Genomic DNA, 18,432 nt, shown 5'->3' on the forward strand with positions numbered 1-18,432 from the left:
GACAGCTTGCAGTCTTGGCTGCGCCGCGCCGCCTCACACATGTGGGCTCCCTCCAATGCGTTCCGTACGCTCGGTGTCAGCGCAGCTTAAGCTTCCTGCGTAAGGATGTGGGCACAGACTCGTATCTGGCTCCGAGTAAAAGCTGGAATGAAACGCAGGCCTCTTTTTTGCAAACCTATTCATGGCAGCGCCGCAGATTTTGGGAGTAAACATCCCTCCAGAATCTGTCGTTCCTGAAAGACTCAAGTGATTAACATCAGAATCTGGGCCTCGATGTGGTCATTTTGGAAAAATCGACATCCTTATTTTGTATCTGCAAATAAAAATAATGTCTAATTTTCAAGAGGGAGAAGGGAGAGCCTCGAGTTCCGCTTCACAGACCGCAGCTTTGTGAGGGGAAAAAGTGACCGACGGCAGCGTTTGATTTTCATACCATATGTGAAACCTTTTCAAGATCAAAGCTCGAGGGTTCGGTGCTTAAAACAATTAAATCGTGTCCCGAAAATCCCTCCGCTGTGGAGACTGACCCGTCTCCAGGTCTGAGATTTACACTCAATTTGCAGTTTTCGGTTCTGTGCGAGTTTTCTCACATTGGAAAAAGCGCAGAGACGGGGGTTTAGGCAACAGCTGTGGCCTCCTAAGTTAACATTAAATGTGAGTGCGTACTCCTCCGGTCTAATCCTTCTCTCTGAGTTCTTTGGTGTGGGTGAGGGTCCGCAGAAGGTGGAGATGCAGAGCCAGGGCCTGACATTTTTTCTCACTGCGGGATTTAATGTCCGTATCCTGTGTAAAAAGCAGCGAAAGATGGAGCTCTTTACTAATGCGGTGTGATGCTAGTGATGTAATGTGAACCGTTATGGACTGTGGACGGAGCGGCAACAGAATCAATCACTGACCACCGAGCTGTGAGCCGTGTGACACCAGAGGCCTCAGCATGAGTGCGTGTGTCTCAGCTTACATCAACACACGAGATAGAAGATGACAATTCTGATTCGAAACATGGAAACTGAAGTTCTCACCCTCCTGCACCAAAGCCCATAGAGAAAATGAGTGTTTTTAGCTCACGGGGACACAGGGGCTGCTGGTCGACCACTGCCTTCTTTGGTAGGTTTGTGTCACTTCGGTTAATCCAAACACAGGATTTTAGACACCGAATTTATCAGATAACAAATTTGAATTTATGTATTAAGAGAGAAGTGGATTGATAATTCCTATGCGCTGGGTTTGTAAAATTATTTGCTTTCTCAATGGGGTTTGGTGCAGAGGAGCGAGTGGTTTACAAAGCAACACAAACCTCAGTTTACAGCCGGGAAAGACAATCTAATGCTCCAATCTAATGTCTTAATCTGTCCTGGATTTAAGCAGGTGTATATTTTATCAGATGATTCTTTAATTAACTTATGGTAATATGGTAATTAAATGACCATATGCATAAATAATACGTTTTTGTTATCAATTTCGACTGGTTTATTCAACTACTGGATTCTATTCAATCTTAAAAGAAACGTACTTGAAAACATGGATTCTACTCATTCCCTCACTCTTTTATGAAAACTTCACGTTTACACGTTTGAATCTATAGTGTAGAGATTCCTGCTCTGCGGGAACAAAAAAAAAGAGCATATTTTTTAATTCAAATCGCTCCCGGGTCGACTTCTCTGAGAGCAGCGGAGTGGAAAACTGGCACAGAGACGCACAAAAACACAGAAGCTTCACCTCATCTGCATCCGTGGCTGTTAGCTGCATTATCTTGAAGCCGTCGCCGACGTTCTCCTCGATGGTCACGTCGAGAATGTCATTGGGGAAGACGGGCGGGTTGTCGTTGACGTCCTGCAGCGTGATCTCCACCTGCAGAGGAGGAGGAGGAAGAGTAAACACCACAGTTTCCGTTAAAGTGCCGCCAAACTGGGCCCTGCTACAGCTGTTAAGGAGCAGAAAATGAGTGGAAAGTTAGCGTTCTCTGATCCCACAGAGGCTTAAAGGGGAAGAAACTGTTAAATGTCGTCTAGTTTTGACTCAAAAGGTCATTTATTTAGATCAAATACCAGCACTTCAAGGTCAAATCACAGAAATTACACACACTTTTTGTTAAGGTTAAGTTTAAGATCCTTTTTTCCACAGTTGATTCCATGCGGCCCACCGCTCAACATTAACTTATAATGAAGTTATTTAATGAAGTCATTTTGAATTTAATAAAATCAACACAATCTGTTGTTAATACCCTCTTTTAACATGTCGTAAATTGTAAATAACTGCCAGTTTTAAGTATTCTGCATGAAAATGAGCAAAACCACTTACATTTTCTGGCCCTTTTAAGATTAAAATAAGCAAAAATTGACATTTTGAAGCTTCAAAATGTGATTTAATCTGTGATATAATCTTTAGTTTGTCGTGTTGGTGGCTAACTGTAGCCGAGCGTGCAATAACAGAGTCGGTGCCGCAGATCGCTGTGCTGTGGTGCGTCTATGGTAGACCTCATATACCCGAGCATCGCTGGAGCTTATAGAAACTGTATAGTTTGCAAATGAATTCAAGGCCCCTTTTTCCTTCCACAGTAAAGAAAACTGACTGCCGCTCTGGGATTTCCACTTTCATGTCTTCTAAACCTAAATAAACACACATTACTGGAGACCAAAATGACAACAGACCCCCCATGTGGATGGAGTTTGCCCCACGTAACACAGACACAGCAGCGGTCGCGATGAAATTGGAAGTAAAATCAAAGGATCTCTGACCAAACGTCGAGCTTCAATAATCGTTGTAAAGATGCCAGTATAACAAAAGGTACTTTCTTGTGTGCAGATATCACTGATTGATTCCCTTTTTTTGTGTGTGAAAAGTCCGTCCCAGTGGGAAAGAGGCAAGACTTAGAGATCAATATAAAAATCATTTTTATGTCGCCATTACACTGTGCAATTAGTTTTAAAAGGTCCAGAGTGGACATTTAGGAGAGTTTCTTGGGTTTTGAAGAGGTACGTGTGCACTTTAAAATAATACATTTGATATTTAAGGTCTTCAAATAAGCCTTTTGTATGTACTGTACCATTTCTCTAATACTCCGAGGGGAGGGTAGCAAAATGTAACAGTTGGGGCCGGTTATTTTGATACTACGCAACAAATAGGTACCGAAATCTTGGTGTTGTCTTTGATTCTTAATGAAGCGTTCAAGACAGCCAATCAGAAGCTGCAACTTACACCTACGTCACATTTCACAACTCAGATCTCTTGCCTCGAAGGCTGAATTAGAAGCAATCCTAGGTAGTAGGTTGTACAATAGTCTTTTTAGTTGTCTCTATTTTAGCATCCCAGTTCATTTTAGAGTACATTTTAAAGCCCTTGTTGCTACTTTTAGAGCTTTAAATACTCAGGCTCCTTCATACATGGCTGATCTGCTGCATCTCTACTCCCCAAGACTTCATCTCAGGTCAGCAGATCAGAGGCTCCTCGTGGTTCCCCAAACAAAATATATAACCAAAGGAGACCGTTCCTTTCCGAGTAGTAGCACTAAGACTTTGGAAAGCTCCACCGCTCACCTGGCGCTGCCTAACTTGTGTCCACTCTTTTAAATAGCAGCTGAAAACCTGAAGCTCTGTGGAAACACTTTCTTCTTTAAGTGCACTAAGTCAGGCTCATATAGAAGCTGAGATGGAGCCTTAAACTCCTCGACCCCTAGCAGTAGCATTGAGCTTAAACCAGACCTCATCAGTGGTGAAACCTCACCAGTGTTCAAACTGCATAAAAAATAAAAAAAATACAAATACAAATACAAAGCACAAGAATATTAGAAAAGCAAACAAATAAATAAATAAATATTAGAGCATTTGTATAAATGGCAGCCTGTGGCCAAGGGAAAAGGGAACTTGGCTTGTAACCGGAGGGTCGCCGCTTCAAGTCCCCACCAGGTCAAAAGGGCTGAGGTACCCCTGAGCAAGGTACCCAACCCCCATTGCTCCCCGGGCGCTACTCAGTGTGGCAGCCCACCGCTCCTAATTCTAGGATGGGTCAAATGCAGAGAAATAATTTCCCTAAGGGGATTAATAAAGTATAAAATTTAGAAATAAGTCCAGCTGAATGAGTTGCACATGCTCATCAATGGTGAAGTGAGACTGGCAATAATAGGTTTCCACTCATGTCCTGCGACTACAACCTACTACTCCACCTCATCCACTCCAAAATATGCATTTCAAAGCCAGTAAACACGACTCGCGCTCGAATCATAACAGACATTTTGCCGCGCGCTCTCTCTGTTTATTTGCCTCCATAAATATGGAAAAAAGCCGCGTTTGAATTCTCCAGCGATCGGATCCCCCATTAATGTTGACAGTGATTATGGTAATTCCCCGTGCCAGGCGTCCTCGTCAGATGCCCCCACAGCCTCTCCAAGCACACACACACACACACATCCAGCTATGCAGTCATTAGATGGAATGCAAGAACGGGAGGAGGAGGAGGGGGAAAGATGTCAAGTCGGCAATGGACGCAGCAACTGGAGTTTCCCAGCAGGCAACAGTGGAGAAGACAATAGGCGTCAAGGTCGTAAGGGGGGGTCAGACGCAACAACCTATTCATGTCAGCCAGTGACAGGAAAAGCCTGACTCCACATGTCCCGACAAACCAGACGCAGGAAGCTCCTCGCAGCAGCGACTCCTTTCCAGAGAATAAAAAATGACCCAGAACCAAAAAACTTAAGGGACAAAACCTTAACTTTTAAACCTTAACTTTTAAACCTTAACTTTTAAACCCTAGCTGGAGTCAGCGTCCACATGAGAGTTGGATGAGTTACACAAGAACAAGACAGATGATGACAGCGGGGCCCTCCTCTCCGACCTGTGCCTGAGCCGAGGGACCGGGGCAAAGTCAACAAACGATGAATATTTATCCCCCAGCCTTGATGTGTAAATAATGCACGGCCCACTTCTGAGGAGTGCGCTAATGAGGGTAGAAGTGCACTTTTGAGAGATCATTACGCCTCGCGCTTGTACTTTGCATTACCAACGCTCCCACGGGGCTGGAGTTTATCAAAGGGCTTCATGTGGAGGAAGAGGAAGCGAGGTCAGGAGGAGGAGAGACAGGTTCTCACTCCGTCTACCTGTCTGTGGCGGAGCCAGACGTCCACGCAGGTGAAACACATTAGTTTACAAAGTAAAAGGTTGCATTTCATCAACTAACTGCTTCAGGTTGCAGGCTGCTGCCAAAGCGGCTGCCGGGTTTTTATTATTTATGGAGAGGGATGAATGATTCACGCGCCAAGTGGCTCCTGAGTGCTGTCGATTAGGGGGAAACGTCACGTGAGGGAAGGTTTTTGTCCAACGAGCAATCACCAACACCATCATTATCTTTGGAGATATCCAAGTTTGGATTTCTGCAGTGACCCCAATAACGGCGGCGGATGGAATTCAAAAAAACAACTTGTTTACCATGAAATTCTGTCCCAGTTATTGTGAATACTAAACATATTTCAGTGGAACCATTTCCCTTAAGATCTAAGTCTGTAGACTGTGGAGCCATTGACCTCTGTTGTTTTGGGGCTGGTCGTCATCAGAACTCTGGACACTCTCCAAACTTCCGTCCACCTTCACAACATCCATGAACCTCCTCTGAAGTCTTCTTCTGTTCCTCCTGCCCTGCAGCTCCATCCTCTGTATGTGACCACTCCATCTCAACCTTGACTCTCTGAGCTGTCTCTCAAATATGCTCATTTCTAATCACAAGGCCAACATATAGAGTCATTTACACTCTCATATTATCTCCAATGAGGTCTTTGGACCTTGGGAAGAACACACTAAACACTACTTAATTGAACTGGAATTCAAACCAGCGGCTTATTACGCAAACACGTCCCTCCAGTAAAAACAATAAAAGAACACACATCAGACATCAAAGTGCAGACGTTCACCTCAAGAGTAACCTGAAGGTAAAAGCATCACCTGGATCTAAAAAGTCGACCGGTTCCCTACACGGAGCGTCTCATACTTTGTGGTGACTCGAGCCAAACGCTCGACAGACACAGACAGACTGGGGGAGGAGAGTCAGCGCAGGAGCAGGCGATGGATTCTTCCAGCACAATTCCACATAGGCTGCGCACATATTTTGTCAGTTACAGACTCAGTTGTTTTTAATAACCGGTAGAGAATCTGATTAATTGAGCAAGCTATGGTTTGCATTACAGATGAGTAACTCAGTGCACGCTCACTCCACCCTCCTCCCCCCCCCACCGAACACCACCGAACCTCTGAGTAAGCTGTGGCAAAACTCACATCATTAGCGCACAGAAACGCTTCTTTTCCTCCAAAACAGAGAGCGACCTCCGAGTGCAACTGATGCAACAGTTGGCCTGTTAGCGTTGAGCTCATCGGATCGTAAAAAAAACTGGAGCAGGGCGCGTCTCCTGCAGGAAACAATCATTTTCAAAATGATTAAATGTCTCATTAGATGCTGCTGACGAGTCGGGGTCAAGGGCCGAGGGAAGCGCCGACTTCCAGCTCTCGTTACGCCCGGCCTCTGAGATTGAACGGTTCCACTTTGCATCATCCGCTTTCACTGACGCGCGCGTTTTTTTTAAAAAAAACCCGGGATTACAAATCAATTCCAAATATAACACTTCATCATGGAGCCTGAGCCAGACACATAAACGTTTTTTTTAAAGGGAATGACTCAAGCGTTTGGCACTAAAACTGGACAATTAAATTGCACAAAGGAATTTTTGTAATGCCAACTAAAAAAAAAAAACAGATTCCATTCATGTGTGATAAATAAATAAGCACGACTGATCTAATCCGAGCGTTTGTTTACGCTGACATGATGGTTATCAAAGGTTATGTCGCTCTATCGCCTCGGCAACGGGAGGGCAGAGGGAGGAAACATTCGAAGGATGCAACTTCTGCGTTCCCCCTAAAAGGAGGGAATCTGAGTCTTCTCATATTTAGATGCCGAAGGTCCCCGTCCCTCTCTCCAACCACGGACTGAGAAACCCTTCAAAGAACCACACCCATGCAGGTCACTCGGGACATCGACCACAACCGCTTCAACAAAGGATCAAAACTTCCAGAGGTTTCTGAATTCTCGGCACGCTGGAAAACCCATCTGGAGCCAACGTTCCTGCTCTATTTAGGGAGCCACCGTATTGGATGAAGGAAAACTGTCATCCTCTCATCTTTGGGAAAGGATTACTGAGCGTCTGTTGAAAAAAAAAGCCCAGACCTGCGTCTGTGTTTTCCTCGCCTTAATCTGAAAACCGTGTGCCGTGATCCACGCACATGTCAAAACTCTGCCGGGGCGCTAGAATACTGTATGAAGGCTCTGTGGGTGAAGGACGCCGATTTGCACCGTTCTTGGCTGCGTCTTTTAATCACAAAAGAAAACTCGGCTAAATAATCAAGACAAGGTCAAACTGATCTCTCCGGCACGGCTTCTTTAACACGTGTAACCGAATGCAACTGCCCTGACCTGTCAAACAACGGCCCGCGGAGTAATTCATCCCCCGACCGCAGTCGTCAGACTCGGCGGAGTGCGCGCGCCGCTCCTCCGGAGACAGGAATTTGTGCCCGGGAAAAAAGAAGACAAAGCTGGACGCCGGCCAAAACCTCAATGCACTCAGCGAGAGTGAAGTCAGGATACGATCAAGTAAAAATCTCCCGCTGCAGCCCCCGTGGAAATAAGAAAGGAGTGATTAAGAGAAGGAGACAGACAAAACAAAACAGGAGAGCCTGCAAACAATCACAAAGCACCTTGGCCTTATGTAACCGACACTGGGGGAAAGAGAGGGGGACGTTGGACAAGTGGTTTTCATAAAGGGGATCACTGTCCTCTCAGTGGACCACTTCACCAACTGTTAAACGATGGTTTGTCTGCAGCAGGCCCCCGTCTCGCCCCCCCCCCGCAAATCCTTGCCAAGCGAGGCTTCCCTACGAGCATTTCTGCTAGGATACGTAATCCAACAAGCGCTAACAATCGCGCGGAGCGGTGTCACAGGAGACTCGTGATGGACGGCAACGTATCTGGACCGCTTCTTCTTCTTCTTCCTCTTCCTTCCGGGGAGACGGAAGGTTTAATTAGGCCGCGCGCCAAGATCAGAGCGGTGCTAATGGAGGTGAGGCGTGATTTAGCGCTCCTCGAATTCAAAGCCGCCGTCGGGAAAAATTACCGGAGCCCATTAAACGCGGCGTGTTTCCCGCATCTGTGGATTAAAAGGTTAGAGGAACATCAAAACAAAAGCATTTTCGACTTCTCGCAAGATGAAAGGTAAAAAACAAAATAATTAGCCTATTTGTGAAAAAAAATGCTTTGAAGTGAGTAAGGAAAGAAATGTATTTTCAGTTGTTTTTTTGGTTATCAGTAAGTCTGCCTTTCTTTTTTTTGTTTTTTAAGGGCTTTTTAAAAATTGGAAGGAGACCAGAACAGGAGTCAGCTGTCTATCAGTCTCCATGTCGGTGCCACTGACTCTGCATGAGACGACGGCCTTATCGCGCTGTTCTCTACACGATTACCTCCAATTACGGCCTTCAAGCCAAGCAGACCATGAAAGGGAGAGAAACAGCACTTAAATATTTGCAGAAAAAGAACCAAGATTTTCTGATTTTCTATGGGATCAAAACCTTGAAATAAACAAAATCCTGCAAATAAAGTCGTTAAATACAACCAGTGATGAACTTTAACATTAAATCTTACTACGAAACAATGGGAACTCTTTTCTTCTTCTTCTGTTGGCTGAACTTCTGCTCACTCATTTTTACATTCAACAAAAGATAAACTTATTTGTACTTTTTCAGATAACACGGTCAAGTTTTCGGGCTCCGCCTCGTTTTTTTTTTAATCTCGATGGAAATAAACCTTCAGACAGTTTTACAAAAGGACACAAGGTCAGCCAATGTTTCCCGGGCCTGTAGATTGAGAGCTCGTAATCCTTCAAGTGATTTGAAAAAAAACGAAAGAAAATCCCCTGAAGTTGGCGATCCAAAAAACGGGCGTATATCACACCGCTCGAAATTAAACAAGTCAGTGTGAGTCATCGCCTCTCGGTTGGCTTACAACCTTCAAACACTTGACTTACAGGTTCAACTAAACACGCCGGAGGTGAAGGTACCAGAATTACGTCGACTTTCGATCTGGATCTTTTTCCCAGTCTTTGCTCGACGCCCACGTCGTGCCGTACCACCGATGGCGGAAAACTCCATTTCACGTGTGTCAGGCCGTCAGAAACATCTTATGATGGGAACAATTTTTCCAAATGGCCCAGTTTATAATGTCAGGCGTCAGATCAGAGGGATTTTTTTGTGAAATCTACAAGATATACCATAAACATCAGACATATCGCTCTAAAGCCTGCAGCTGTTTCCAAAGACTCCTGGAAGGTCTACAGGAGGCTTTAAAGAATACTGTGGCATCCTTTTTTATAGTCCCTGTCAGCCACTGATAAATGCATGAGATTTATGGGAGTTGTCTGGATTAGACCTCATTATTAACTGTGACAACTAGAAATTTGGGTTTAACAGTATTTGAGATTAAAAATGTGAATTATCATTGTGGCTGAGGATGAGAGAGCATTCAATATATTGTTGTTTTGGCGGCAATAATCACATGGGAGCAATTAAATGTACTTTTTGCACGGGGACATAGTCAAAAAAGGGCAATTTAAGTGACTTTGAACATGGCACGGTTGTGGGCGCCAGATGGCCTGGTGTGAGCATTTCAGAAACTTCATGCCCAACCATGTCAACGGGAAATATCCAGTAAAGTGTCACTTCTCCAGGGTGAAAATGCACGAGGACCTCGAGGGCATGTGGCCTACAGCACCAGAAGACCACACCACAGCTTTATTAGGTGTCCCGTGTATATCAGAATATCCGAATATGTCAGATTCACTTTAAACTAAACATGAACCTGAACACTTCGCTGGAGATCTTCATGAAAAAAAGACTGAGGTGAAAATTGCAAAAGAAGATGTTACTTGACTCCTGTTGACTTCATTTAAACAGACGTGAGTGGAGGAGTGGAATGTAAGTGCATGTGTGTGTGTGTATGTATACACCATACAAGGGTTGGTGTATGGGGAGGGGGGGGGCGATTTAATTCAAAACAGGACTCAGATTGTTGTGAGAAAAGCCCCGGGCTCCCCTGCAGCCACTGTTTATGTGAAAAACCTCTGAAAGCATCAACATTGTGAGCAGATTGTGTGTGTGTCTGTGTGTGTGTGTGACACAGTAGTCAAACCCGTGGGTGACCTTTGCCCCGAGAGGAAACCTGAAAGCCACACACAGCTTCTGCTGACTAAACGAAAGACGCGATTGTCACTTCGCCTCGAAAACAATGGACACTGGTTTGAATATTTATCCCCCAAACGTGAAACAATGACTTGCAAATTCACTCTCTCATACACTTCAGCCAGAACTGATGCTCTTAAAGGGAGAAACTCGACGACCCAGACTTCCACAAATGGCGAGCAAACATCGCTGGGAGCGAGTAGCTTAGCTGCAAACACAAACAGAAATGTAAAAGTGATCGTTTTTGGGGGTTTTGTTATGTTATTGCACTGCATGTGTTGTCACTATAACAACCAACAGTGACGACAAGACTCCTGGAAGTCAGAGGATCCAGCTGCTGAAAATTAATTAGCATTAGGTCATGACGTAGAAACCACAAATTGTTGATTTTACGTTGTGTCCAGATTAAACAACTGAGAGACAGTTTAATGACTTTTGATGCTCCGGTAAGTGTGTTTTCCAACTTTTAAGGGAGCCAAGTTCGCCGTTTTTCCCCTTAATTTCAAGTCTTAGCTAAGTTAAACAAAAATGAATTGCCTCCTGGTTCAAAATCGAACTCTCAACGAGAAACGAGTGCATTATCCAAACAAATTTTTATGTCTCGTAACAGTTGTCTTTCAGATTTTTCAGAATAAAAGAACCAGATACTTCAAGAAATGTTAATATTGGACCTAATATTCATTCAATTTGAAACAGCTCTTTTGTGTTTGTTTTATATCAGATTTTTGGACTTTGGGGATAGTTTTGGAAATCACGTTGGACCTCAGTTCATCACATAAACTGGAAAACAGACAAGCAAATGAATAATGTAAACACGCTCATCTGGTCGCCTCAAAATAACCCCGATCATCCCAAATAAACATCTTAAAAATATTACATCTTGTCATTCGCTTTAAATACGCTACGTCTAATCCAAAAACAAATCTTGTGGAAGGCTTTTTTTTTGTTTGGCGTACGTACATCTGCCGCGGCCATTTCATTTAGACCTCAGGAGGAAACCGCTTGGTGAGAAGAACCCGACGCAAAGACATTCTAAAGGGCAGAGAAATGTTGATGAATTTAACATGAGGTGGCGTTAAAGAAAAAGACTTCTGCCAAATGACTTGACAATGAGGGACAGTTTCCCCCCCGCCGAGGCCATTCATGCTAACAGACCGCAGGGCCATGAGATAGCTCTGCCTCTCTTTTCTCTTCCTCGCACACAAAACGGAAACAAATGGATGTAAATGCAAAACCGTGGCAGCCAATCACCATAGACGACGACATGCTCATTCACACATGTGCGTCGGTAAAAGGCGTCCCCCCCCGTCCCCCTTCGTAGCGTGCACACATACCTCTGCAAAGACCTTCTTACAAGGCCCTCACATGTTCCACTCTCTCGTATTATCATGAAGACGGGCCTTTTGGAAGAACCATCCATCTTAATTAACAAGCTATTTGTATGCACTTCATTCCCCGAGACAAAATAGCATGGGAAGCAATCCCGCGGCCAAAGACGGATTCTCGGGGGGTTTAAGACATCATTAGTGGATTAAAAACAGACAAGGAAACATCAATGGGCTCCCAACGTCGTCTGTACATTTCATTATCTCCCACTGCTTCTTCCTTTTGCATTTGAACCAGAACTTTCTCCACGGACATGAAGCCGTCAGAGTCCCACACCAGTGTTAATCCCGTTAACGACGACGATGGCGGTGGTTAGCTTGATCTACGGAGGAGGACACGCCAGGAAAACGGCAGGACTGACGGCGTTTCACGTACGATGTTACGTAAGACGAAACCCTCTGCAAAATCGAAGGAAAAAACACAATAGTTGGAAGTCCACGCAAAGGTTCAGTAAAGACACGCTAACGCTCTTTCATCCGCTATTGATATTCCAGAACGTTCTCCACGAACAAGAAGCCTTTAGCCAGTGTTAAAAAGTTGACGTGGCAAAAAACTATGGCGGAATCTACCGGCACTTTTGGAAACAGGTAAAAACTAGACGGACATGTTAGGGGCGGGACAAACTTGTACAGAGAACCAATCAGAAGTGATCCCATCAGGCTAATCGTTCCGCGAGGTACGGAGGTTAGGTTGATCTACTTGGAGGACACTCGGAGACGAAACCCTCTGTAAACCATGCAGAGGTTTACAGAGGTACAAAGGAGCGAATATAATTTCTGGCTTCGGACGCCGAAGCACGAACAAACAAACGTCAGCCTCAGTACGATCTGTTTTCCCTCGCCAGTCCCGTGGCTAAACGCTTCGCAGTGACAAGCCGCGTTGACAGATCACTATTTTACGCCAGCTCAGCTTTGGCAGATGTCTGGTGACGTGTTTTGAGTTTTTCCAAATGGTCACGTCACAGAGAGTATGAGGGGTCTTTGCTTTATCACAGTCATCGCCTCTTTCTTCTTTTTCTCTTTGTCTGGTGGCACGCTTGAACGCAGCCGAATGGCCAAGAGACAATTCGTCTCAATTCCCCATTCAGGAAACCTACAGAGACTATTAATTGTCAACTCATAAAGGGACCACGGACGTCCCCCATGTGAGAGGACGCTCCTTGTACTCTCCCGTCTCTACTATCATCCATAACACCTTCAGGTTCTCTCCGGGGTTCGAGGGGTCAGCGTGCGAGGTCAGGAGGTGATGATTTATTCCTCGGAGCAGTTGCATTGTGGGAGTTTAACACAAGGGTGTCATTTGTCACGTGACCTCTCCTGTGGCTCTGACACGGAGAAGAGAAAGCAGAGGATTTTTTCCTTCTTTAAATAAATCCGGCAGAATTTTTACCCCCAAAAACTGAGACAGGCCGCCCCAGACAACCAGGACTTGTGGGTTATTTGGGAATCTGACAGAGAGAGAAAATACTCAGACAACAAAAGAGCAACGCTGTCCTGCTCCGGCTCTGACTCGGGGGAAGTGAAACCCAGTAATCAGCAATCACAGAAACAAAAGGCCGTCTTTAAAACAGCGAAGTCCGACAAGAGTCCATGTTTACTCGTGAGGTTACAGAAAAATGTTTAGTCTGGGAGCGACGGCAACAAAGACAGAAAAACGAAAGTGATTATCAACATATATATATATATATATATATATATATATATATACATATATACATATACATACGACAAAACAACATGTGAGCGAAACTGAAGATATACAGCGTCTCCACAGCCGAGCAAACACACAAACACAGCCGCGGAGAAGTGACATATTAATTCAACATTTACACAACATTTTTAAACAAAACACATGCGCCGAGGTTCCTCTTGTTCTCGCTAGATTTATCCGAGGGAACGCGCGATCAAAGAGACCAGAAGAAGAAACGAGTGATCACGAGAAATAAAGGCAACACTGAGGACGAGCGGCGAGCACACTCGGTTCAGGAGTTGAAACTTTACCACTTCACTGCCTCGGCGCAGACTTTGGGACTATCTGTGAGACAGTTTGAAGATTCGAGGCAGGTTCTGTCGGTTTCTTAAACAGTCCCAGCTGTGAGTGCTCGTCCATTTGAATAGTTTTAACGTCACGTCATCGACAAAAATACAAACTAAAAGCCGCAACGTAAAAGGTCACATTGTCTGGATATAGATTTGAAAAATATCATTTCCATCCTCAGAAACTGTTTTTATCCCCGTAATGACAACAATATAAACACACAAAACTCTAAGTACCACTTTCATGACCTTTTCAGGACTGGGGGAAGATGTTGCACGTCAGCGAGTGAAAACCCAGCTGGTGTCAGTGACGGGCTGCTTTCTCTGCACTGTCACATGTGATCTAGTCAGCGACAGGAGCGCTCACCGACTTCACCGCCACCGGTCCACTGACCCGGCACACACTGGGCGAACCAAGCAGGGACACAGAGAGAGGAGGGAGGACAGAAGGACAGAAGGAAGGAGGAGGGGGTGAGGGAGTAAAAGAAGTGCAAAAAGGCAAATGAGGGCAGCAATTGAGAGAGCAGAGAAAGACAAGTGAGGCCCTAAAGTCAATCGGCCCCTTGTCTCTGCTCGCTGCTTCTCTCTCTTAACCTCTTCTGCTTTTCTCTTGAACCCCTCCCCCCCACCCCACCCTCTCCATACTTTGTACTTTAAAGGTCCTCTCTGCTCTCTGTGCTGCTGCTTTAATTCCCAAAGGACCAATATGTTGTGCAGCTACCGGTTTTTAAGTCGTATTCTGATGTTCTGGCCCCGCTAACAGAAATATTCACTACAAGGGCTGGGTATGCAACTTCAATACTTGTGTAGTACTTTCCAAACTTTGGACTACGTCTCAAACTTCAATACTTTTGTGGTACTGTCCGAACTTTGGACCATGTATGAAACTTTAGCACTTTTGTGGTACTGTCCAAACTTTGGATTATGTCTCAAACTTCAATACTTTTGTGGTACTGTCAAACTTTAGACTATGTCTCAAACTTTGGACTGTGTCTCAAACTTCAACACTTTTGTGGTATTGTCCAAACTTTGGACTATGTCTCAAACTTCAACACTTTTGTGGTATTGTCCAAACTTTGGACCTTGTCTCAAACTTTGGACTGTGTCTCAAACTTCAACACTTTTGTGGTATCGTCCAAACTTTGGACTATGTCTCAAACTATGGACTATGTCTCAAACTTCAATACTTTTGTGGTATTGTCCAAACTTTGGACCTTGTCTCAAACTTTGGACTATGTCTCAAACTTCAATACTTGTGTGGTACTGACCAAACTTTGTACTATGTCTCAAACTTTAATACTTTTGTGGTACTGTCCAAACTTTAGACTATGTCTCAAACTTTGGACTTTGTCTCAAACTTCAATGCTTTTGTGGTATTGTCCAAATTTTGGACCTTTGGACCTTTGTCTCAAACTTACGACTATGTCTCAAACTTCAATACTTTTGTGGTATCGTCCGAACTTTGGACTATGTCACAAACTTCAATACTTTTGTGGTACTGTCAAAACTTTGTACTATGTCTCAAACTTAAATACTTTTGTGGTACTGTCCAAACTTTGGACCTTGTCTCAAACTTTGTACTATGTCTCAAACTTCAACACCTTTGTGGTATCGTCCAAACTTTGGACTATGTCACAAACTTCAATATTTTTGTGGTACTGTCCAAACAATTTTGCGGTATCGTCTGAACTTTGGACTATGTCTCAAACTTTGGACTATGTCTCAAACTTCGATACTTCAGTGGTGCTGTCCAAAGTTTGGACTATGTCTCAAACCTGGACCAGATGAAATAACTTTAACCAAAATGTGTGTTTTTTGTTCGAATGAAACCAAATGTCAACATTGATCTGATAAAAATAATCATTAGTTCTTTCATTTTTTACAAAAATCCCTTCATCTCACTGTAACTTCAGTAACAGTTTAACGACCCTTTGACCTCTCTGGGAAAAATGTTACTAACCCGAAAAGCTGTAAAACTTTAGAGGTAATCGCAAACCGAAAAATTCCCAGACATAATTTTAAAAAAATCAAACCAATAAAAGTCGTCACCTCTGCCTTTCGGTCAAACTGCCTGCTCCATACTTTGGATTGATCCCTCATTGTATTACACCCGGCCTACACACACGGTTTCAACAGGAAATAAATCACTTTAATGCAGTTATACATTTTCTTTTAAGACCTCAAAGGGGGGCACTCAGACTTTGGAGAAAGGTCACCTTACGCTCTTACAGCTCGTGTGAAAACAGCTGTCCACAAACCTGAGGAAATATATCTGATGAAAGAAAGAAAACCTGAAGCTTGAAGCTTGAAAGAAGGAGGCATTTAACACAAGCTGACACGTTACAGAGAACCATCTGGGAAAACCTGTGGGAAACTGGAAAGTGGACAATTCTTAGCATGGGATTGGGTGAAACACCTGTCTATCAAAGTTACTGCGGCCAATCAATGCGTCGCTCAAGAGCTCTATAGCGCCTGCTAATGTGAAAACAGAGGCAAAATTGAGTTCCACCGAATTTCCCAAAACTTGGTGGGAAGATGTTATAGACCGAGACGAGCAAAAAAGTAAACGGTAACCATGGCCTCAACTCAACAGGAAGTCGTCCACTTTGCCCATTTGCGCCTTACGTAAATGAGCGAACTCGTCCAAGCGTGTTCTTCTTACCGACGACCATCCGCGTTTTGGCGAAATATTTGCCACGAAAACAGGAAGTGCCTTCTGACTAACGGCATACATCGAGTCCCACCGAATTTCCTGAAACTTGCTGGGAAGATAGACCGCAACCGTGGCCTCAACTGTTCGAAATTGAGTGTTTTATTTTGTGTTAGTTAGTTTTAGTTCAGTGTCACTTCCTGTTTTATTTTGGTAGGGGGTTTCTCTATTTCCTGTGAGCGCCTTGTCTGTCTTGTTCTGTGTCTCTGATTCCCTGATTGTGTTCACCTGGTGCTCATTAACCCTCACTCCCTACATATACTCCCTTCTCCCACTTTCAGTTGCCAGTGCCAGTTTTGTTTGTTTCCTCGAGCTTGAGATCTGGTTTAGCTTAGCGATTAGCCTTCTTTCAGAGCCGTCCAGCTCACCTTTTGTTTGTTGCTTTAAACGAGTCAATAAAGCTCTTTCAAACCGTTTCTGGTCTCGTGCATTTGGGTCCACAAGCTTCGTGAAAGTTCATAACACCATTTTGGCGATTTGCACCCAGGCGAAGGCGAAAAGTTGTCGAAAGGTTTTGGCGGATTCTGCTCTAAATAAGCATTTGCCAAAACAAGGATATGTTACACACAATATCTGTCCTTAAGCCTCATTCTCCTGCCGCGCCGCAGTCTCTCCCTCTGCGGGGACTTAATTCCTGTTTCTATTTTCCCACTGCACGAGAGAGCGCTCCTCTTTCATTTGAGATTCCACTGACATGCAGCTCAGGTTTCAAGTTCAATCCACTTCTGGGTCACCGCCGTTTATAGCTGCACCTCCTCAAACAATGGCTCCGGGGTTGAGGGGAAATAATAAATAAATGCAACTGTGCATCTCCATCTCCCACCGTGACATTTAGCAGAGCAGACTGTCACACTGCGAGAGGTTTATTTTCCATTACCCGTGATATAATTTCCATCTGACACGGGTTCTGGGCTCGTCGCTGGACCATTGAATTCTCAGCGTTCTGCTCGGAGAAATGTGGGGTTTTTTTTGCTAAGCAAACTGTCAAAAGTCTGTCTCTCACACACACACACACTTACTCCTGGGAGCTGCTGCATCAAATGTTAGCGACTAAGAAGCAGCTTAATGTTGCAGTTGTGGCTTGAATGAGTGAGTGAGGGAGTGAGAAGAAGGTTTTAATTCAAGTTCCTTCAAGGTTCAAACTCCGAAGTGGTCGCTCGAGGTGTTGTAAATGTAAAACTTTGGAAGTAAGTTTGAGTTTGCCACTTAAACATCTTGAATTTAAAGGTAAATGTGGTTTTCGGACAACTGTGCTCTTATTTTCTGCACTTTTGTGATTCTTATCGGTGGCAAAGTGCTCGAGAAATCCACTTGAATAACATATTTACTTGAATACGAGGCACGGACGTCAAAGAAATGAACGTTGTCCAATTAAATTTGGATGGAAAACCAACGTTTTAATGCACTATGCAGCATTTAACAAGTTTCTGCGAACAAAAGTGTGTAAAATTGCATTAATAATCAATAATAGGCCAATGTTGATAATTGGTCAATCTTTGTTTTGCAGTTGAAATGAAACTGTCAAGAATTTTAATTCACTAAACTGCACAGAAAAATAGGAAATGTCAAAGAAATGAACTGTGTTCAATTAAATTTGGATGAAAAACCACATTTTTAATGCACTAACCAGCGTTTATCAGGTTTCTGAGCACAAAAATGTGTCAAATTGCAAAGAAAAGTAGACGAATATCATAAATTAATGTTATTTTGTGACACATTTGTTAACGGGGAATGACTTTACTGGAGACAAAGCTGTTATAAGAGACGCTCCAGCATGTGTCCGCTCTCCTCTCCAGCTGTTTGACTTGGCATTTGCCGTGTAATACAATTCTTTTCCGTTACGCTTAAAGCTTCGATTGATTTAACAAAAAAAAAAGAAATGGGGACACTTCTGTGACATTTTTTCAAGGTTTTAAAACTCCAAACTGCTTTCTTTAGCGACCACCTCTCGCTCTGTGGTCAACAACACTCTGGGAATGCCTCTGCGTTGCACGGTGGCCCTAAGACTCTTTTTCGGCCCCCCAAAAAAAATCTCTCCAGG

The 18,432-nt window shown here is 44.0% G+C and overlaps 1 protein-coding gene across 1 annotated transcript in view; it reads right to left on the reverse strand.

Moving 5' to 3' along the window:
* LOC122778181 (protocadherin Fat 4) overlaps positions 1-18,432 on the reverse strand; it is a 104,897-nt gene that overhangs the window by 46,583 nt on the left and 39,882 nt on the right. The window contains exon 2 of the mRNA XM_044039808.1: positions 1,717-1,848. Within this exon, the coding sequence (XP_043895743.1) occupies positions 1,717-1,848 (132 nt within the window). The remainder of the gene's footprint in view (positions 1-1,716; positions 1,849-18,432) is intronic.

The sequence above is a fragment of the Solea senegalensis genome, linkage group LG12 (genome assembly GCF_019176455.1).
Source record: "Solea senegalensis isolate Sse05_10M linkage group LG12, IFAPA_SoseM_1, whole genome shotgun sequence".
Lineage (NCBI taxonomy): Eukaryota > Metazoa > Chordata > Actinopteri > Pleuronectiformes > Soleidae > Solea > Solea senegalensis.